Source organism: Protomyctophum bolini (genome assembly GCF_963924005.1).
Source record: "Protomyctophum bolini genome assembly, chromosome: 5".
Taxonomy (NCBI): domain Eukaryota; kingdom Metazoa; phylum Chordata; class Actinopteri; order Myctophiformes; family Myctophidae; genus Protomyctophum; species Protomyctophum bolini.
The window spans coordinates 12,936,626-12,959,756 of record NC_137866.1 but is presented as its reverse complement, the minus strand read 5'-3'; the positions used below and the strand labels follow the sequence as shown (position 1 = coordinate 12,959,756).

At 43.6% G+C, this 23,131-nt stretch overlaps 1 protein-coding gene across 9 annotated transcripts in view; it reads right to left on the bottom strand.

Moving 5' to 3' along the window:
* Window positions 1-3,697: 3,697 nt before the first annotated feature.
* Window positions 3,698-23,131, bottom strand: part of casz1 (castor zinc finger 1) — a 203,046-nt gene continuing 183,612 nt past the window's right edge. For 5 of the 9 annotated variants that reach the window (XM_080764839.1, XM_080764840.1, XM_080764837.1 and 2 more), the window contains 11 exons: window positions 19,598-19,721; window positions 18,829-18,892; window positions 17,693-17,850; window positions 17,195-17,317; window positions 16,537-16,857; window positions 16,232-16,430; window positions 14,574-14,745; window positions 12,331-12,494; window positions 10,107-10,326; window positions 8,542-8,970; window positions 3,698-7,739 (listed from right to left, as the gene is read on the bottom strand). In XM_080764839.1, the coding sequence (XP_080620965.1) occupies window positions 6,457-7,739; window positions 8,542-8,970; window positions 10,107-10,326; window positions 12,331-12,494; window positions 14,574-14,745; window positions 16,232-16,430; window positions 16,537-16,857; window positions 17,195-17,317; window positions 17,693-17,850; window positions 18,829-18,892; window positions 19,598-19,721 (3,257 nt within the window). In that variant the 3' untranslated portion in view covers window positions 3,698-6,456. The remainder of the gene's footprint in view (window positions 7,740-8,541; window positions 8,971-10,106; window positions 10,327-12,330; window positions 12,495-14,573; window positions 14,746-16,231; window positions 16,431-16,536; window positions 16,858-17,194; window positions 17,318-17,692; window positions 17,851-18,828; window positions 18,893-19,597; window positions 19,722-23,131) is intronic. The other 4 variants (XM_080764838.1, XM_080764842.1, XM_080764844.1 and 1 more) reach the window with 3 other exon arrangements.

Here is a 23,131-nt window from a genome sequence, read left to right as displayed (position 1 = left end):
TTTTTCAAAAAACATGGGCTATAACCCATCGTTTTTGTCATTTCGTCATTTTTTTTAAATCTTCAAAAATGATGAAAAACGGCGCGCTATAGTATGCCGTACGATATGGGCTATAGCCCACGGTCCAAAATGATGAGAAACGAGGCCAACTTTTTTTTTCAAAATTTCAAAAAACATGGGCTATAACCCATCGTTTTTGTCATTTCGTCATTTTTTTAAAATCTTCAAAAATGATGAAAAACGGCGCGCTATAGTATGCCGTACGATATGGGCTATAGCCCACGGTCCAAAATGATGAGAAACGAGGCTAACTTTTTTTTTCAAAATTTCAAAAAACATGGGCTATAACCCATCGTTTTTGTCATTTCGTCATTTTTTTCCCCGATTTCCGCAATTTACAATTTCCGCAATTTGCAATTTCCCCAATTTGCAATTTGACAAAAACCATAGTTTTTGTCAAATTGTGGAATTGCGGAAATGGAAATTGCGGATTTTTTTTCCATTTTTTCATTTTTTTCAAATCCTCAAAAATGATGAAAAACGGCGCGCTATAGTATGCCGTACCATATGGGCTATAGCCCATGGTCCAAAATGATGAGAAACGAGGCTAACTTTTTTTTTCAAAATTTCTAAAAACATGGGCTATAACCCATCGTTTTTTTCATTTTTGTCAAATTGTAGCAAGTGGCACAATGGGTAGAGATTGACTGCGTGTAAAGTAAACCAGGTTCGGAAAAGGAGCTCAATGTGTGTATGAAAACCAAGGAAATAAGGGAGGCAGAAACTGGAGTTAAAGTGTAACTGAGATATTATTATTATTCAAAAACAACTTAAACAACTGTGAACATTATAGAAAATAATAAACCAAAAAGAATGGGGGCCCTTTAAATGTGGTGATTGTCCAGGTTCCTAGCTAGGGAAATTCAGTCTCTTTCTCCAGGGGGGGAGAATTGGATTTACCACATTTGTGGAGGGAGGGGGGCGTCGAAGTCCGGGTCGGCTCGCCAGGTTCCGTACGAGAACCATCCAAGTGGGTTTCCTTTTGATGAAACAAAAAACCTGACCTGCAAGGCCAGGTGTCTACATCAGTCTTTTGTTCAGAAAAGTCAACTTTAAATAAAACTATTAAATGAATAAAGAGTTCGATTTGATCAGGATCGAATCTTTAATCATTTATCTAATAAGTCTATATCTTTACATGCATGTTTTTAGAAAATAAAATTCAAAGTATTTTATAATATATATAATTATATAACATGATATATATATATATATATTATAATATAATAAATCAAAATTCAAGGTGTTTCATAATATATACAATTATATAACATGACATATATATATTATAATAGAATACACCAATATTAATTAAACCAAAAGTTCAAACATAACTCATAAATCAAATGCTTTCAAAATATAAATCAAATGTTTTCAAAATAAACAAACAGTTAACCAGTTGATCCAAGTTACAGTTAATGACACCAAGCCTATATGACTCACCGCAGAGTATTCCAAGATTGTCACAGTGACTCTGCCATGCTGCTGCCAAACAATTCGGCCATCTTGTATAGGTGGAAGTGGGAGTGGGGAGTGTAGGACCTGATGTCACTTTTATACTGCCTTGATTGACAGTTGACATGGGTTGCCATTCGTGGGTTGCCATGTTGGCTGGGTTACAAAAATGATGAAAAACGGCGCGCTATAGTATGCCGTACGATATAGGCTATAGCCCATGGTCCAAAATGATGAGAAACGAGGATAACTTTTTTTTCAAAATTTAAAAAATTGCGGAAATTGCGGAATTTTGAATTTTGAACCTTTTTGAAAATTTGCGAAATTGCGGAAAATTGCGGAAAAAATGATTTTGTTTTTTCCGCAATTTTAAGCAGGCAATAAGCAGGCGATAAGCAGGCAATGAGGTCGGGACACGTACATTTCCATAAATCATTCCAATGACCACAATCTCTTCAGGTTCATCTGTACAATATCTAGACCTAGCTGCCCGCACCTGCTTCTCGTCTTGCCCACACACACCCCGTGCCTGCTCCCCTTGTGAACTTAATAAAAGCCACCATTAAGCAGAGCTTCATCTGTTTGGTTTCTAATATGCCTCATAGGCATCATGTGACCATATGCAGTAGTGCACACCTGTCATGTGTGTTCCTAGCCATGCTGCCTTGTAACCACCCCAACCTGTCACTCAACCTGTTCTTGGCATGTATCAACCCAGCTAGGGCACATCACGCCACAACAGACACATTTCACACGTGCGCGCACGCACACACACACACACACACACACACACACACACACACACACACACACACACACACACACACACACACACACACACACACACACACAGCATATTGTACTCTTCAATGGTATCAATACATTTTTACACTGAGAAGTGAAATCAAGGTGTTAATAAACAGGAACATTCAAACAGGCATACGTTTTGTTCAGTTTGTGTTTATTTCATTGAGTGAAAAGCTCAATCTTTGCATAAGACATGCACAAACAAAAGATTAACATAAATATCTAGCACAATGAAGACGAACAGCACTGTATCCAAGTGGAAATATGCAATATTAATAGCATGAACAGTAGTGCTGAGGGCAGAAAATTCAAGTAGAAGACTTTACTTTTTCAAACTGCTTCGTCTACTTTTCATACAAAATCACGTTTGCCTCCTTGTAATGGTTGTGAATCTTGCCAAATTGACTGCGAACTGGTGATGGCTTAGAGTCCGAAAGTGCAATATGTTTCACAGAGGCTAAAACATTGCTCTGTTTATACACTACACTGTATCAGTCCACTGCTTTCACATTACACTTGTTAGCTGGGGATATACATCTTAGTTTATTTCCCTCCTACCTCTTTTTTAGACCATCCCTTTTTCCCCTCTCTTAATTAAAACCGTAAAACGATCTGTCGTTTCAGGCAGCAGCCTATGCAGGATTTGGAGGTCGTTTCCGTCTGGTTTTTGTGTAATATAATTTTCATGTTTATTCTCTTTTTTTCCCTGGTAGATTATATACAGGATGCCAGCTGGCTGACAGATGGTGATGCCTTTACCCGTGTTATTTTTTTATTTATTTAAAGAAACATCACAAGGAGGAGGAGGAGGTGGAGGAAGGACGGGAACAGCTGTAGACTGGGGCAAAGACAGACAGACACACAGACAGAACGGTGAGGTGAAGGGCCCAGACAGACAGACAGACAGACAGACAGACAGACAGACAGACAATGTTGTTAAAACATTGGAAAAAGGAGACATGGGGGAGTTGTCTTGGTACTGGTGACAGACCTGTAAAGTCTGTGTCCCTCGCCGGAAACAACAGACTTTCATGTGAAAACGTTTTACGATCAAGTACAAATTAGGCTCAGCTAAGCTGGTCCATAGTGTAATGGTTGGGGTTCCCCGGCCCTCCCGCCCCACCCCTCCAGAGAGTGGCCATGCATCTATCCGTCTCTTTCTCAGGGGTTGGAGAGTGGAGACACACTGTCAAACTCCTTCAGTAGTACCACTGAGACACACACACCACCTGACCACTGGAGCTCACACCCCGGCCCTGCTGCATCTATTTGGGGATAGTTAACCTGGGTCAGCCAGTAGCACCTCTCACTATAACCACATCTGACTCAACATGTCCTCAGGCTAAAGCACTATATCAAGCAGTATGTATCATCATTAGAATAATTATAGTTTCTTTATTTTCAACTTTTTACAAATCCTGCTATTTTACACACACACACACACACACACACACACACACACGCACACGCACGCACGCACGCACGCACACACGCACACACACACGGTATTCAAGTGCACAATGTCTCCCAGTCCAACAGCTATGTCAATGTATAAAGAAACAAAACAAATAGTGATGCCTTGCAATTGAGTCCGAGGAGACACTTCAGTCTGTGAACGAGGCATGCCCACAGCAAAGTAAATATATAAACCAAGAATTCCAATTAATTAAAAACAAAATGCACACACAAAAATCACATACAAACAAAAATGGATAAAACAAGTCGTTAAATATATCACAAACATCTGTGAGGAAATCCAAATCAGTGTGTTTTAGTGTGAGCTTTAAATATTGTCTGCAAAAAAGAGGAAAGTTTTTTTGTTTTTATGCAAAAGTATCAAAGTAAAAAAAAAAAAGAATCTCCGGTGCCATTGCTACGGTATATGAATAGGGTCCTAACTTGTTTTTGCTAACTTCTTCCAGAATAACAATTAAATTAAAAAGATACAAATAACATTCCAAGCACACAAGCAAACTATGGTGAGGCTATTTCAATTTTTAACTTTTTATTATTCATTTCTCCTTTTTATGGTTTTCTTTTTAAAGGAAGCTGTTCATCAAAGAGCATTTTGTTCATATAGTTATTTTTTTACAGAGGAAAATACTGTACAACCTTTTTTTTTCTTTTTATTCTCAAAACAATATCTGGAGAATCATTATCTGCACACATTATTTCCCTATATTATGAAGATGTATTTCCAAAGCCAAGTTCAGGACATAATTCATAATTAGGCCTACAGTGTCTGTCCACACCTCTGTTTTACACATTTGGGTGAATAGAAATCAGAAAGGTGGCTTTTGGTAATCTGAGCAGTGCCACGATCTTGTTGAGAATTGATTTATAATCACAGTTCATATTAGTGTTTCTTGACAGGTCGCCATATTTTCAGCACGCCTCCCCCCTTTTTTGCATTTTTTAAACCGTCCAATGACTGAAGCAAATAAAAACCAGTCTTTAAATAAACCACAGAACAACAGTTCTTTGTCACACTAACATCTATTTGTGCATCAAAGCAAAAAAGCAACAAAAAAAGTGAAATAAAACATCTTAAAGCAAAATTCCCTGTTAAAAGATATATGTCATATTTCTTCCGAAGGTAAAAATTAACCTAAAAAGTGCAATAACACCCTAAAATGTCTCATTGGAAGGTCACATAAATATTAAATAAAAACCGTTAAGCCTAATTTATATTCCGTAGCATAATGGTGTCTCTTGCCGACAAGAATTGATTTTCAGTTCAGTTCTTCAAATGGGTTCCTGTCGTCAAGCGACGCCGTCACGCGTTGGGAGTATAAACTTTACAACAGGAGGAGCTCAACCACAGCCAGAGTGAATGGAAAACAAAAACAACGTTTTTGGGTCTGTACATTTTCAAACACATCACAAGCTCCCTGACGCTATCATCGTCATCCGGTCCATTTCACCCCCCCCGCCACAGTTGCTTGGTCATCAGTCATGACCTCGCCCTCTTACAAATCGATATGCATCTTACTTAACAACACAACATGGAACGAAAACTGTCAATGCAATGATGCAAAACGGTAACAAAAATATAGATTTTTTTTTTTTTTTTATATACGATTCGTGTATCTCTAGTCATCGTTGTCACCGTCAGCTAATAGAAAAGTCCACTATCCATACACAAACTTGATTCCTCAACATGGGGGGTGGGTGGGCGGGAAAGGGGGTGCGGAGGGTGAAATGACATGGGGGAGAGCTTGGATTTTGGTGCTAGTTGAACAGGTTCTAGCAGAATGTCAGAGAGGACTGCTTACACTGATAGCTTGCTCATGAGGTGCGAGTAGATGCCCCATCTGCAGCTGAGACTGACCGCGCAGTCACTGGTCAATTCTACATGTCATTGAGAACATAACAATAAATACCTTGCAAAAAACGTTGGAGAGAGATGGGCACAGGCTAAAGCAAAATGCTAACCCTTTGCTCTCAAATGTGTTGTTGTAGTAATAATAATATTAATAATAATATTACAGAAAAATGATCAAATGTTTGAACACATTCTCTTTCATAATTTCTCCTTAGTGATCCATGTCCCTTTTTATACCAGGGCCCCACAGTTCATATTGACTGGACCAGCTATTTGCTTTTGTATATCAACATCCTCACACGCACTCACGCACGCGTGTACACAGACACACACACACACACACATACAAACACGCACGCACGCACGCACACACGCACACACGCACACACACACACGCGCACGCACACACACACTTACATATATAATTATATAGAGATATTTTGTTTTTCTTTTTGTTTTCTTTTTTCCACACAAAAAAGTGAAAACAGAAATAAAATAAATTAAGTCAAACATGCACGCACACAAAAAGACTGATGTGTAGTAAAATGTTTACATTGCTGCCCCGTGTGTAAAAGAGGGCCTAATTCTTTGTGTCTCCGTTCATTTTTTTTATGCATAATTGAATTAATAATGTTGGTCATCTTGTAAACATCATAATAAATCATTTTGGGCCGTCATTTCTCCGGGTTTTATTTTGTCATATGAAGTGTCTATGAACATGATAAATGAGGCCGTTTTATTTTCTGTTTGTTCCTAGTACACAGGGTTCATAGTCAGTTCCTATACAGTCTGTATTATTATTTCTTTTTTCACGGGTCATCAGCCTCTGCCTTTTCCAGTTGGAAAGCGTCAGTGTGGTTAACGGAAGCATCGAAACTCTCGCCATTGTCCTTTTCACCGTCAGGCTCTGGCATCGAATCTTCATATGAGTCAGTGTTGAGGTCCTCCTCTGCTTCTTCCTCCTCCTCCTCCTCCTCTTCCTCTTCCTCTCCCGGGTTTGCCTCCTCCTCTGGCGACATGTCATCTTCGGCGTCGCCAGACGTGCCTGTGGTGTCCTCCTGCGGTGCCGACAGCCCCAGTGGGGGTGTGGAGTTTGGACCAGGGGCCATAGCCATGGTTGAGTTGTGGTGCATCTTCTTGCTGAGGTCCAGTGAGTCGCTGAGGCCCAGGCCGGCTGCGTTCTTCAGGAAGAACAGGGAGCTGCTGTTTTCTGTGCCCAGGTTGAGAGAGCTGTCCAGGCTGACTGAAGACGGTGGGTATGGGTGGGTATACTCAGAGTGCATGCTGACCGGCGGCGGGTAGAGCATGGAAGGAGCATTGGTGTAGTGGTTGTGGCCGATTCCATGCAGGCCACCGGGAGAGGGAAGACCCAGAGAAGCCGAGGAAATCGCAGACAGACCGCCACCGAGGTGGTGCGCCACTTCTTGGTGGGGGGACACGGATGGCAGCTCTCCTCGCTCCTGCTTCTCGTGCTTGCGCTTGTGGGAGTCCATCTGGGACATGCCCACCACAGTGTGCTTGCACTCTGGGAAGGTGCAGTGGAAGTGCGAGCACTTGAGCTTGTACTTGCAGTCGGCGACCTCGCAGTCCAGGCTGGAGCTGAACTGGCAGAAGCCGGCAGCGGTGATCACGTCCTGTTTGCCGTGGTGCTTGCGGTGGGCCGTTACCTTGGTGCTGTCGGTGCAGCGGAAGCCACAGCGGAGGCAGTGGAAGTGGGTGCTGTTGCCGGAGAACTGGCAGTCGGGGAAGTTGCAGCTCAGTGAGGACTTGAAGCGCTTGAAGTCGTCCAACACCAGGTTGTCCACGCGATCGTGGTGCTGCGCGTGCTTGTACATGTGGGTGCGGCCGCAGAACTTGTAACCGCAGTTCTCGCGCGTGCAGTGGTAGTGGGTGACCTTCAGAGAGAACTGGCAGCTAGGGTCCTTGCAGTCCTCATACAGGTCGTATCGGCGGAAACCCTCCAGCATCATGCCCTCGTCCAGCATCTTGCGCGACGAGGCCGTCTTGCGGCGTTTGCCAAAGGGCGACATGTCCTCGATGATCCAGAAGCGTTTCTTGGCACCAGCTGCCGTAGGGATGGAGATGGTATTGCCTAAAGATGGGGAACAAATAAAAAAAGGAAGCATGTCAGACAAACATGACTGATCAGAGCACAGTGCAAACTCTACAACTACAACAAGCAGTTGACTCCTTACTCAGCCAGAAGGGGCTAATGGCTGAGTAAGCAGTGAGATTCTGAATTCCAACAATGATTAAAGGAGGGGGAAAATGACAGATTTGCTTCGCTGCTAAAAGGAACATGACACTTTTACAGGGTGTCTACCGCCTCCAAACGGAGGCGGAGCTGTTGGTCTTAACTGCCCACTCTTATCTCCATGTTGTTTTTTATGAGGGGTGCCCACCTTCTCCAGCACCCCTGGGGTCACTGCTAATGATGTGATCCCTGTTCTGCATGACAGGAAGCAGTAGGCCTCGATAAAACTTGAGGCGTGATTAAAATAAGAGGCCGGTGATGCAGTCTTTGTTAATGGAGGCTAAACAAGGCCAAGGCTTTGGGACTACAGGTGCTGAATTTACGGCACTGACTCCAAAGCCCAGTAAATTCCAATAAAGTGGAATGCTACCTTATAGTGTGACGAACGCATCATGTAATTACATAAAACTTGCTCTGGGACATGTTGTCCTGTGTTACTGTACCCACCACAGACAGGTAAGCATGCACTTTTCCTGGATTTGTTTCCCTAGAGGTGTTTTCAGTTTTTGCATGCTTGGAAGTCTTTGGCTTTCTCATAAAGTATTTGTCATATAATATTGGATAAGACAGTAAAATAAAGTACTAGACTCAGATTGAGAATGACAGGCTGCAGTGTTGGATTTGCACCGGGGATAAGTACCTGCAGCATCCTGTACTATAGGGACGTCATTTTTAACCGGAGACGGAGTGGCAATGATGGGGCTGAAAGCTGGTGTGTTGGTTGGCATGACAACACTCCGAGTGGCTCCCAGAGAGGCGCTGAGCAGAGAGTATGACAGACAGGATGGAGAAAGGAGGTACGGGAGTGAAGAAAGAGGAGGTCGGAGAAGAGCGGGAGAGAGAGACGGATTCTGGGACTGATGGAGGGAGAGAGACGGGTTCTGGGACTGATGGAGAGAGAGAGATGAGGCATGGGATTGATGGAGTCCAGGATGAAGGGCAAGAGAAATAGAAGTAGGAAGTGGTGGTGGTGGAGGAGGATGAGGATGAGGCGGAGGGGCGTTGTGGGGAGCGCTAGTGTCAGCGGGGGTGGAAGGAACAGAAGAAGTGGTGACGGGGTAGCCTTGTCCTGGAGAGACAGGTAGACCAGGGAAAGGTGGAGGAGGACAGACATAGAGGGGGAGACACAGTCATACACACAGGGACGAGAAGTAAAGAAGAGGGGGAAAGATAAGAGAATGATACAAAATGAAGCCCAATCAAGACAAGTAACCCGAACAACCAGCCAAAGCAACAATGATGAGGGTAGTGGATTTTATTAGCAACACATGTAAATGATGGCAGGCTCAGATTTTGGAGGTGGGGGAAAAAAAGAAAATGTGTGTCTGTTCAATAGGTTTAAGAAATAAGACCTGTGTGTTTAACACTCTAAAGTATTTAAAGAAGTCATGAAGCTCAATGTTATAGTTTCACCACAGTTTGACATAGTACAGTATATGGGGTGAAAGAACACATTTAATTTGAAGTGTAATAACTCAAAACGCTGATGTTTGTGAGGCCATTAAGCAAATAGAGATGTATTGTCCGAGATGCATATCGTGTACATACAAATATAAGAACATGGCCTTGAGACATCAAACCCTTTTAAACTCAATTCCATGACTGCAGAATATAGCAGTGAAATATCTCGTCTGGACGTAACAAGCACTGGATGATTTCAACAAAACAAACCTTATTATTGTATGTATGTTCAATATCATCACTGTTGGGCATAAGCCTTCAACTCTATTCAACTTTATTTAAAATTGGGTTAATAAGTGTAATAAGAAGAGTATATCTGAATAATTGTAACTGTATGAAAGGGTGTCATTATAATCCCATGAGGGATATGGGCCACGAGGTAGCATGACACTTAAATAAAATAATTAATTCATATAATAATTCATTCATAATAATAATTCATTCATTCATTCAGTAATCAATACAATATACATAAAAGTAGCAAAAATTGCCGATCGACAAGTTCACAATGCATCGCATTGTGACACATTGTAAGCTTGTAGAGCAGCTATATTTTCAAATGGCCAAAATGTATTAGGGCTGGAGTGGGTGACGTATATTTTGTGATAATAATCCAATCGACACATCCAATATCCAATACTTTTACTTACAGTACACAAATGTACTTTGCTACTTTCCACCACTTCCACACACGCATAAAAAGAGACCGTATACCCATTTCCACATATGTATCTGTGAACTAACCTTGGGGCGAGCCCTCGTTGCCAGGGGTGCTGGTGCAGCTGCGGTCCTGGTTGGAGGACTCTGAGGACAGGCCCAGGGGGCTGCCTCCACCCATGTAGTCCATGTAGTCGTCCGTTTCATCCATCACGTTGGAGGAGAAGCCTCCGCTCATGCTGTGGGGTCCCTGGCCCATGCCGGACATGTGCTGCATGTCATCTGCCCTCTGGCCATGGTGCATCGCCTGAGGGGGCATAAGGGGGCACAGTGCGTTTAGCCAGATACACTATTACTGTACATTGTAGTAATTGTAATATAATTGCGACCATATACTGTAGGTCACAATTGGGAGGTTTTCATATACTATGAAAACCTCCATCTCCGTGTGTTAGTCACGCCTCCATATATGGTCACGGCTCGTGACATCACGCCTCCATATTATGGTCACGCCTCGTGACATCACACCTCCATATATGGCCAGGCCTCATGACATCACACCTCCACATATGGCCAGGCCTCATGACATCACACCTATTATATGGCCAGGCCTCATGACATCACGTCTCCTGACATGTCATGCCACCATAATATGGACATTTCCATAAGATCACGACACTGACCTCATCTAATCCTGGATAACCATACTGAACTGTTTTAACGTTTTAAAGCTCTATATTTTGATAGCAATCATTGCATTGATAGCCAGTATAATAATGTTATTTCCAGTAACAGGGGACTCCCTGTCTCTTCAGCTCTTTAATAAACACAAAATACATTTTCAGGTGGGTTGCCAATTTCAATGAATCAGGAGAGAGTACCCATTATCAGCTTTAATGTTATAGTGTTCTGGTTAAAATGTGTCTGCTCATTTCTTTGTGTCATCACTTCACTTCACTGTCAAAAGAAAACACAATTGTGCTGGTTTATCCTGTATGAGTTCTCTTTCCTGATAGGATAACATTTGTATCCCAACCCCCCAAAAAAATATTTTCTGTTGACCAAAGAGCTGGAGAGATGGAGATCCCCCTGTTACTGAACAAACACATACTAGCAATGATTATTATCAGAATATAGTGCCATTTAACACTTACTTTAATAACAACAATCAAATCACTTTAAAACACATATAAGACAATGAATATGACATCAGGATTGTTGGAAGGAAAGTAAAACTGAGTGCTGGACTTGATTGAAGTTGAAATGTGTTGTCCCTACAAAAAAATATTTTCTGTTGACCAAAGAGCTGGAGAGATGGAGATCCCCCTGTTACTGAACAAACACATACTAGCAATGATTATTATCAGAATATAGTGCCATTTAACACTTACTTTAATAACAACAATCAAATCACTTTAAAACACATATAAGACAATGAATATGACATCAGGATTGTTGGAAGGAAAGTAAAACTGAGTGCTGGACTTGATTGAAGTTGAAATGTGTTGTCCCACACTTGCAACATCGTAAGGATGTAATGTGTCTTTTTTGGATCTTGATGAATGAATATCATGTTATTTTTCCGAGAGTAAATAGCAAATGGATATGCAGTATATTTGGAACGAATACCCTTCATATGATTTAAGTCGCCATAAAAATGAAGTGTTTCCTAGCAGGCACGCAGACAACATTTCTTCACCAGAACACCAATCTTTCCTAAGAGCTTGTCTTACTTACAGTACAGTATGTGAAATGTTCAAAATGGAACAAATAGAACAAGAAATACCACATGTGCACACCTCTCTTCTGCATACTGTACATACCACAGAGCTTAACAATAAAAAAGAAACCTTCATCAAAGCCATTTCAGGTTTCATTTGTCGTTGACTGCCGTGACAGGCTATGACAGGTATTTTCCTTTGCTTTACAAACTGCCAACCACGGTGCTCGTTATTCTTATTTATACACGTGACTCACAGAACAGGAAGCATGGTGAAAAATGAGGAATCTACAAACTTTACTGTACGAGGCATGTCTGTCACATTTGTTACGCGCGTGCAAGGAACTCTGCTGTTTCTTGCTGATGTAACGATGTACAACACCGTGATATGCTTCGGCGTGCGTCAACAGCGACAACAGCCAATCCTACGTTGCTCACATCGCTCGCTGTTGAATGTTCTTCAATCTTTGCTAAATCTCGCCTATTATTATGACGTTCCCTGAATAGGGATACTATGACCCAATCTAAGTGCTCCTTTTTGAAATGGGCATGACACTGATTGAACGTGAACGCATCACAACAGTACTCTACCTGGGATGGAACCCTGTCAAAGTGTTTCCCCAGCATCCGCCTCATGTGTTTGCGAGCGTGTGACGTCATCTGATGCTTGAGCAGGAAGGAGAACTGACAGCCGTCACGGATGCAGTGGAAATGGCTGTTCACTTGGTTATACTTGCAGCCTGCAGAAAGAAACACTGGTAAACAACTCAACAATTAACTCATTTCGACCTGAGATCAGATTACAAAAATGTCTTCTACATCCTGACAGTTTTCTGAAAAAGCTGTTTCTATGTCAGTGGTTCTTCGATTTTTCAAAAATGGCAGACCTACAAGCTCGTAGCGCGCCACTCGGTGGAGAGCTATGAGCTTGTAGATCTGGTATTTTTCAATAGCGAAAGCATAACATAATGCTAACACCAAAAGGGGTTCCCGCCAAAAATGGGTTAAGGTGCACAGCCTTCTCTCTGGTCTGAACTGTGACGTACTGTATGCAAAAGCCAGACGAACTCAGTTAGTTGACAGTGTGACAAAGTGTGATGAGATCAAAATCAAAAGGAAATGTTTTTAGATGTTTTATGTCGCGATGCCACTCTGACGATGTTGACGAGGCCAGGGACAAAAGAGGGATCACATTTCAAAGTGTTTGGGAGTGTTACACGTAGGAGGAATATTAGATCACTCCAGTGTCACACTGAGCAAGTCTGGGCTTTCTGTGGACTAAACCTGTGGAGCTCTTTTATTACTCTGACATGCTTTATTCAATTAGGAATTTACATAAATAAATTCTCATATTCCGTGGGCCAATAATGCACACACCCCTGCAAACCAAAGTAAATATACAATTATTCCCATATTAAATTCATTTTTCAGAATCTCTCCATTGTTGCCCTTCCCTTTGTTCCTCTGCAGCGGCGTTGTCTGTTCCATATTCTTCTGTTCTTTTCCTCCCGTTTTTAAACCGCTCCGACTCTAATTGCTTTATGATTTTAAATTAAATGAATGTTCCTTTTTGTGCCTGTTAATCAAATACCATTATATAAAAGCAGGCAGAAATAATTGAAAGAGTACTATGCTGGGCAGGTGCTAGCATGTCAGTAACCATGACACCCGGTGAAGGGCACAACACGTCTGTGTCATCAAATAGCTTTTGTACACACAATGTTTTAACACGCAAAGTTGAGCAAATAACAGTAACCCCCGCAACACGGAGGGCCTTTTGTGAGACAGGAACCAGGTAACATCATCGCCTGTGTTCAGTTTAATGTTGCTGCCATGGATACTGGTATAACCCATCAATTCTTTATGACTCGAGTGCTAGCAGTGGTAATCCCTTCAGCCAACCCCCCGCCACCCCCCCAACCCAACCCAAACAATACAGCCAGGCAGATCAGCCTGGAGACAAAAAACAGCTGTTTAGGCCCCGCTTTTTTGTTTGCTGTGTGTGTGTGTGTGTGTGTGTGTGTGTGTGTGTGTGTGTGTGTGACGTGTGTGTGTGTGTGTGTGTGTGTGTGTGTGTGTGTGTGTGAAAATCTTATGTGTAACTGTATGAAAGGAGAAAAAAAAGGAGATCAGTTTTAATTTGTGTGTGATGGCAATGGAGGCTGTGAGGTGCAGCTCCACAACAGGCTAAGCCAGACAAGCCAGGTAATTAACAAACACAAACCTAATTGCTCATTTCAGAAATGGGAAAAAGGAAGATGAAAACAGCCTAGATATGATGGCCATCCTTTTTTTTCTCCATGAATGTTCATTATAGCACATACGTAGGAAAGAACAGACGTAGAGACTTGATGGCACAGAATGCAAGGTGCATACAGTACAGACTGTGCCGTCTCTCACAACAAAAGGTGTATGAGCCAGGCTTGTTTCATGCCATGTGAATTGCTCTGATAGCGTGACATTGCATTTGCCAACACTGGGAGCATCTCGCTCTCTCCCTCTGTAAACCTAGAGAGAGAAGATCCACCCGTAAAAATCAATCGACATCTCTCTTGATTTCACACCCTTAGCCCATATCTCCCAATTGGCAAAACATTATCAAAAAGAGATTGGTGCTGGCGTGAGTGTGTGTGTGTGTGTGTGTGTGTGTGTGTGTGTGTGTGCGTGTGTGCGTGTGTGCGTGTGTGTGTGTGTGTGTGTGCGTGCATGCGTGTAGGGAGGCGGGTGAGGAAGGGTACCAATGAAGGAAACAAGTGACAAGAGATAAGTGGAGAAAAACAGGGGTGACGACCAAGACAACTCAATGGCATGAAAAGCACCTGTGCGGAACGTACCCATCCTGCCACACTCCTCCCTCTTGGTGAAGTATCTAAAGCCGTTGGCAGCACGGCGCTCTGCCTTCTCATGCTTCTTGACGTGCCAGGGCAGTTTGGTGGTGATGTTGGTGACAAAGTAGCAGCCCGGCCTCAGACAGTGGTAGTGACCCCTCATTCTGAACTCGCAGTGCTGGAGCGGGACAAGGCAACGAGACAAAGAGTTTTCAAATCGTTCAAATGAATTTAACCACTTTCAAACCTGGCGTCTATATTTATGCATTATAGGCAAACATTTTCAGACATTTTCTTAACATTTCAACACCCTAATATAAATGCACCACGTCTGTGTGTATGTACGTACGTCTGTAATCCACATAAGTCGAGAACCATTCGTCCCACCTCCATATATGGAGCTGGCCTGTTCTGACATCACAATGATGTTCTGACATCAGCATATACTCCATATTTGGACATGCCTGACAAATAACTCCATATATGGGCATAAAAGGGACACAGACATAATTTCTGGGTGGGGCGTGCATTTCTAACTGCAGGCCAGTGCATAATGGGCACCGCTCTAGTTTTCAAAAACAGCGAAGATAGCTTATCTACAAGCTCACATGAGATGAGATCAGCTATATTCATTATTCGTGCAACGCCGTGGTATGACTAAGTATAAAATAGGGCTTACGTCACGTGGTATAGTAGTTCAGTCTGTTCACAGAAATGAATATACTGTGTAATATGGAACAAAGCAATAAAGTCGCCTGCACGCCAAAGATTTTTTAGATTTTGAATTTGTTTTCTTCCTCTTTTAGCATTTTTTGCCAAAGCATAAATACAAACAATAATACAGTAGAAAACCATAATTAAATGATCGAAGGTTGATAGACGTGGCAAGTTGGGACGTGATTGATATCTGATCATTATCTTTTTTAAATAATACAAAATAAACATTTGAATGCCTTCCAAATCCTTCCTTTATGCACATTTGGGGAGGGTCCCGTATATCTAAGCAGACAATTTTTTTTATTATTTAGTCTAGACTCAGTTATTTTCCCATGAACCCCTCCTTTTTTAACATGTCTGTACACTGCCATCTGTTTGCGGGCCCTGACTCCCAGAGGAGTGGGCCAAATAAGATCCGCTCAGTTCAGAAGGTGGGCAGGCTAGAGGAGGAGGAGGAGGAGGAGGAGGAGGAGAGGGGCTCTTTTTGTGAGAGGGGTGATTTTCGACACATTAATGAATTCATTTAAATGGTTTTCCAAATACGGGCTCACGAGAGCAGGCGGGGGGGCTGCCATTTAGGTTTCATTTGCGAAGCATTCCCCTGATTTTTGCCCTATTCCAGACAGCCTTGTTTACTGTGTCGGGTGACAATGATTTATTGGGTAATATCAGCTAAATTGGCCTTTTCTGAGAGGAGAATGCGGCAGTCAAAATGACATCATTGACATATAAACAGGCATTACGGGGGTGAGTCGACTGTCTTCCCCAGCGGAGATGGAAGACGGCAGGAAGCGATTGTGAAAGCCTTGAGTCAAATAACCTCAAATACAGGTCTAATAGATAGCATACTTCATGCTTAGAAAAACTCTGCGATATGACAGTTTGGTGATTCAGCTGCTCCAAAGCCCACAGAGCCTGAGGCTCAACTTATCAGCCATATAGCCCACCTGGTTGGGACAGAGACACTGGAGAGAGTAGTAGGAGAACTGGTCGCGGACATTGATCAGGTTGTTGTTGGGGTTGATGTGGTCCAGGCAGTGGGACTCGGCCTTGCCGGCTGTCTTGCACACGTACTTGCAGTTCCCAAACAAGCAGTGGAAGTGGAACTTGTTGGAGTACTTGCAGTCAGTGGCCAAACAGGGATCGCTGGACGGACAACAGTGAAAAATTTAGATTTGGTCAAATTGTAAAGAACAATCTCGATAATGGCACAAGCCCATGCAACACAACATGACATGGATGTCTCTCTTACTTTTCCTGGAACTGTAGGAAGCCAGGTTTGACCTGCGGCTTGGCGTTCTCCAGGGAGGTGGTGGCCAGGGGTGAGTTGGCCGGCAGGTTGGGCATGGAGGCGGGCATCCCAGGGATGCTGCCCGTCAGCTGCTTCCAGGCCAGCAGGGAGGGAGGAGGGGAGCCGTAACCACCGGTGGAGGTGAGGTTGGCCATGTCCATGGAGGGGTTGCTGGCCATGGAAACTGGGGCAGCAGGATGTTGGAGAGCTCCGTCGCATCGAAACTCCTTGGCTTCGCCAAAGGGATGCTCCTCTGTCTTCACTTTGGCTCGGATGTGAAAGCTATAGGAAAACACAATGATGCTTTAGGCTAGAATCTTTTCAAAGAATTCAAAGACATCCTTTCCTGCTCGGAATCATGACTTAATTTGTCAGTAAAGTAGTGATTGGCATGCAGAAATACTATCTATGGCAGTATAGCAGTTTGTCTTAGTAAACTTGGTGTGAATACTCAATACTCATTTTGGTAATAACAATGTTAATGTATTTCACATTTTGTACAATCAGGACAGTGCAGGATTTCATCAATAAAGCCAAAAGCTGGAAGATGCTCTACAGTGCTATAATTAGCCTGTGCCGGTAATCGAGACAATGATGAGACAAACTGTTGCTTCCTCACCTAGCATGTTTGATGGCTCCGTCCACAGTGCTGAAGAGCGCCCCACAGTCCTCCACCAGACAATGGAAATGCACTTTGTGCAGAAAATCACACTGAGACTCGCAGTAGTCCTCGGTGTCAAACCTTAACAGAAACATGGAAATGCTGTCAATGAAATACAGCTTTTTGCTCAGATAAATAATGAATACCAAGAGGGCACTGTGGTGAAAATCCACATGTGTGCCAGCAAACGCTTGCAGGAGCATATCATTCTGCTTAAATTCCCCTAAACGCAATACAAGTTTCTCTTAATTTTGTGTGGCTTTTCAATGATGTGTGAAGAATAGCATTTACTCAACCATATCTTTTAGGCATGCTGCTTTCAATGTCAGCAGTGCAAGTTATTTCTCTGTCTTTTCTTTCACTGAAAAAACTACACTACAGTCAGTCAGTTCAAACAATAAGTGACTCAAAGCCTAGCAGTGAGTAAAAAAGCCCCTTCCGGTTGTTGTTCGGTACCTGCGCAAGTATGTCCGCCATATCTCAGAGGGCTTGTCTGGCCTCTTCATGACTCTGCACATGTACTGCGGTGCCTCCGAGGCAGCGGATCCCTGGCCGCCCTCCAGCTCTGTCTTCAAGTTCATGGCGTTGAACAGGGCAGGGTTCACTTGTGTCATCTGGAGAAGCACACAGCATAGAAACCAACAGCTGAGCACAGGTTAGGTTAGACAGTGCACACACACACCCAAAGGCACATGTCAGTGCCTGCGTTACCCCACACACACACACACACACACACACACACACACACACACACACACACACAAACAACTTGGCAAAGCAAAAAAGCTCAGCCGCATTTGACAATCCGGGCTTTTTGCCTTGAGCACGGGCCAAGAGCACGTGCCAAGCATCCTCAGAGGGCAATTGAGTGCTGCTGCGCCATCTCAGAACGAGACCCCCAAAAGACGGGCTGACATTACAGCGAAAGCTGTAGGACGGAGGTTCAACGCAACTGCCTCGTGGAGAGCAACTACGCTTGTCAAAGCCAATGAGAGATGGGTGTAGGAGGAGACTCAGCCAGTTAGCCATCCAGAGGAGGAAAAAATAGAGGCTGATCTGTCTTTAAATCATCAAGGTAATGGAAACCACCCGGCACATTTGTATCAGTCAAAGAAGATGTATGATTAAAACAATGTCCACTTTAATCTTCACAAAAACACACACGCTCAAAGATCCCTACGCTAACATTTACCCGTGATAAAAAATGAGGGTGATGGCTTCCTCTTTTTTCTTTTTTTCTCTCCGCTGACTTTTTAATCAAATAATTTACAAAGTCCATAAATAAATACAGAGTGATCCCAGGGAAGAAAAAGGAGAAAGGAGGATATAAAAAAAAGAAAAAATGGACGGCAAGTTCAAAACAGCTCATCAAAAAACAAACATCTCTATATATCTGGCATGGCACCCAGCTCCTGCTTCATTATATTAATTTGTGAGAGGTGCTGTGAAAATTACACTGTATGAAAAATGGCTGGAAAATTTAAATGATACAAACTCATCTTATTAGCGGTGAAACATTAAAAAACAAACAGGCCCCTCCGCGTCCCGCTAATTTGTCTTGGGATGAAAAGCGTTTGATGGATGGATCTTACCTTATTCATAAGCGAGGATAAAAGAGATGTATTCCCCGGTACGGGGTGTCCGTTTGATTCATTACTGGAACAAGGAAAATGAACAATGTTTAGTCAAGATTTGCATGAGAACAGTAAATATTACTATTTATCACACAAGGTGTGCATGTATAATGAAGAAGAAAAATGCTGGCTTCTCAAGAAATGAGATCCGCCGTAAGTTAGAGGGAAGATTGGAGTTGAAGATTTAGGTAAACATCCCTCTCATACAGAAATTGAGAAATATGTTGATGGGGATCATAAATTGATATGTAAATCTATCTAACTGTAATGGGTTTGACAAAGCAATGCAGATAAGCTGCCAAAAAAGGTCGTGTTGTACATACAAATAATCTATCAAGGTTTAATTCCTTTATGTATATCTTTACTTAAGAATCCTACTGTATGTACATTTAAAAAAAATCACACTTGTGTGAAGTGGGGGGTGCCTCACTCCTTTAAACAAACATTGTACTCTAAACAAACATTTTAAAAGTCAATAGACTTGGCTGCCATACGTAATTTCCGTAATTGCTCTCAAACAATAAGATACGAAGTGAGTAGAAAATGTGTGCAGAATTGTCCTCTATTGTCCCCCACTGTACTGAACATTCCATAGTGAGTTGAGTAGGTCATTAATTTTTTGGTGATGTTATATTACTTCCATTGGCTACTGTCCTGGGCAAATGAAGAGGTTTTTGGCGTCTTACATTTTCAACAGAGCATTTGGATCCCCAGGTGCTCATCATACCTGTTGTCTTTCTTGCTCAGGTCCAGGCTGTGCTCTTGCATGGAGTCGTGGGAGGGGGCCTCCACTGGCTCCTGCTTCACTTGAACTAGATTGAACCGGCTCGCCGAGCTATGCTGCCCGTTCCCTGAGGACCGCACCGGGGAGAGAGAGAGAGACGAGAGAGAGACAACAAAGTTATTGTTGGTCAGCATTATTAGGCTGTGATGAGATCCAATCTGACTTCTGTGCTGTCCCCCGAAAAGAATGCTCAGAGTGATAATTATTGCCAAATTATGTCAGGCCGTCAAGCCTTTTAAATGGTGATTGAGAGGCGGGATATATGAGGGAAAAAGACCCCTTTTTCTGCGGCACTTGTCACAACTCATTTGCTGGGCTGCCTCTTAACTGGTCATTAAGTGAGATGCTAATGCTGAAGGAAAGTGGCAGTCTAAGATTGGTCAAACCCCCCCTTCACTCTGCCCCCCCTCCCTTCCCACCTTCCCAGGCTCCTCGTTGGCCTGACAACGGACGGCAGGCAGGCAGTGCCACTGAGCATGCCCACGCGGGGGGGGGGGGGGGGGGGGGGGGGTTATGTTGGTCAGATTGGAGCTGACAGCCAATCAGATTGGTTCAAATAGCATGACCTCTCGATCACATTCTCCTCTGAATAGGTATTCAGTGGACGCCGCGAGTGAGGAGTGGAGTGCTGAAATTAAATATATAAAGAAGCAGAGGGAAAACGAGGTGGGGTAGAAAAAATGCTGACAGGAAGGTGAGTCCTGCCCCCACCCCCCACCCCTCACCATCCCCAATCCCCAAGTGATTGAAATATTAATTTGTCCTGGGGCTACAGAGAAAGCTCGGCTTTTGGTAGACAGTAAGTGGAGTTTTATTAAAATAGAAAAAAAAATAGTGCAGACAGAGGGACCTGCTGTAGCCTCTCAGCCATTAGGAGACTGGAGGAGGGACAGACAGAGGGACCTGCTGTAGCCTCTCAGCCATTGGGAGACTGGAGGAGGGACAGACAGAGGGACCTGCTGTAGCCTCTCAGCCATTGGGAGACTGGAGGAGGGACAGACAGAGGGACCTGCTGTAGCCTCTCAGCCATTGGGAGACTGGATGAGGGACAGACAGAGGGACCTGCTGTAGCCTCTCAGCCATTGGGAGACTGGAGGAGGGACAGACAGAGGGACCTGCTGTAGCCTCTCAGCCATTAGGAGACTGGATGAGGGACAGACAGAGGGACCTGCTGTAGCCTCTCAGCCATTGGGAGACTGGAGGAGGGACAGACAGAGGGACCTGCTGTAGCCTCTCAGCCATTGGGAGACTGGAGTGCATCAGCCGTGATTGGTTTGGTGGTGTTGGGGGTATTGTTTAGGAAACGGAGGGCTGGTGATGAGGGATTGTGACAGGCAAGGTCATGGGCAACCAAGTGTGTGCCCTTGGCCCTCAGCCTGGTGAGGAGGCCCCTGTTCTTTTCTTGCTAAAGAAACAAGACTAGCCTACGTAGGGGGAAATGTACCCCCCCCCCCACATGCTATAAGATGACCCAGAGACATATCAGGCAGAATAGGAGTGGAAAAGCCAGTGTCTTGGGCCATGTCAGCTGAACGCTAGGAGATGGGGATGTGTCAGTGTCATTGTCGGTTTGGTCTCATAATGGTGAAGATGGGGGGTGGGGGGCAATGGAGAGAGTGGGGGTCAAGGGAAAGGAGTAGTCACACAGCCTTCTGTCTGCTTTGACGTTATTGGACGCTACCAAGTCTCCATCTAATTCTAAGTCATACGCCAAAAGCCCACTACACCCCCCCACCCCCACCCCACCCGGCACGATAAAAAGGGCCACCCAAAATTAAATAGCCAGACGAAACCTTGCCTTGTCACTGTCAATTACGTCAACTTCAAAACCAAATGAGAGCCCATTATTTCAAGAGCAACTACAGTACTCACTATATGATGATTCCACACACAACCACCAGGCAAAGTCAAGGCATGGAATTCTAAAGGTGCATTCAATCAGACCTGAAGATTTGTTTCCAGTCGCTTGAGGTGCTCTCTTCCCCCTCCCTCGAGTGGTGGATTATATTATTGATTATTGATATAACAGATATAAAAAGTACACCGAAATTTTACTTTGGGAGTTTAACCAAATGCACCTGCTCATTCCATTTTGTACATCGAAACACCTACGAGCTAGAAAACACCCAGGTGGCTCGGATCTAATCCAACGCTTCCCTGCCTAAGACGTATATTTACATCCTATCAAATCCAACGCTTTCCTGCCTAAAACATATATGACTATTGACTTTGTATGTAATCTCGCCGCTCGAATTATCCACGTTTGAATGTAGCTTTAGTGTAATCTGCTATAAGACAGTAAATTGGCAGGCTAAGGTGTACAATACTATAGTGTAAAATAAAATCTGTTTTACAGTTCGGTGCTTAATACTATGTTTCATTTTCACCCGTTTCCCAATGAGGGAGAACAAATGAGTTTAACTCAAAGCGGCATCTTTCTGGAAATTATCCAGGAATAATGTACCACTGTGTAATTACTCCCGGAAAAGATACAGAGCTTGTGAAAGATCATTTGTACCATGAGTCTAATTAGTAAACCCTTCAGATGCATGGATCTCTGGGTAAAAACACTTAGGGGGAAATGCTAGTGTAACAGTAACACAAAAATAAAAAAATATATATACACTCACTGTGTGAGTATGTACACATTGTACTGAGAAGACAGTGGAAAATTACAAACAAGAATACAGTTCACCTATTTCAGTCAAAGTTTCACAACCTTCCTCAATAAAACAAACACAACCTGATCTGAAATTGGCCACAAACACACTGACAGATTTTCTCACATCATTTTAACTGAGAGCTTAAAACCACTTCCTCTTCGATTTCGCCCCAAATGTCCTGTTCACACATGTCGTTTGCAGCAAACATGAGAAACTTCAGTGAAACAAAAACCTCAGACTCCTCTGCCCTGTATCCGTATTTCACTCTTTTAGACACTGTGTGAATGAAACCAGGGAGCTCTTCACATGCCGTTTCAACAGCAGTGGAGCTGGGAGCCCCATGCTCCCCCGCTCTCTTTACCGGTGAGGCAGACAAGGAGGAGAGAGGTGGTCGTACCATCTGTGGAGCCCCCCACCCACCCTCGGTGGGGCTCTATCTCCCCCCCCCGTTCAGGGTACCTGGTGGAGGCCCAGAGGTGGAGCTCTGCCTGACAGCCTGGTGCTCAGCCCTGTTCCCCGGAGCAGCTGCCCCGTCTCTCTCCCAGGGCCTGTCCTTCTCCGGGAATGCCACCAGGCACTGTAATCCTTCCCACCGCCCCGGCTTCCGGAGACACTCCCCCTGTTCATCATCCCAATTTACAATCCGCACCCCACCTGCTCAGGCTCCGCACAGGAGGCCCCCGAAGCTTACCGAGCAGGAGAGAGCGCTCTGTAGGACTTTATCAATTTAATGTCATAACTTCATTTTCATTTTCAGGTGCTTTTTTTGTTTCAGAGCGATACAACAAACATAATAGGCATGGCAATTAACTCC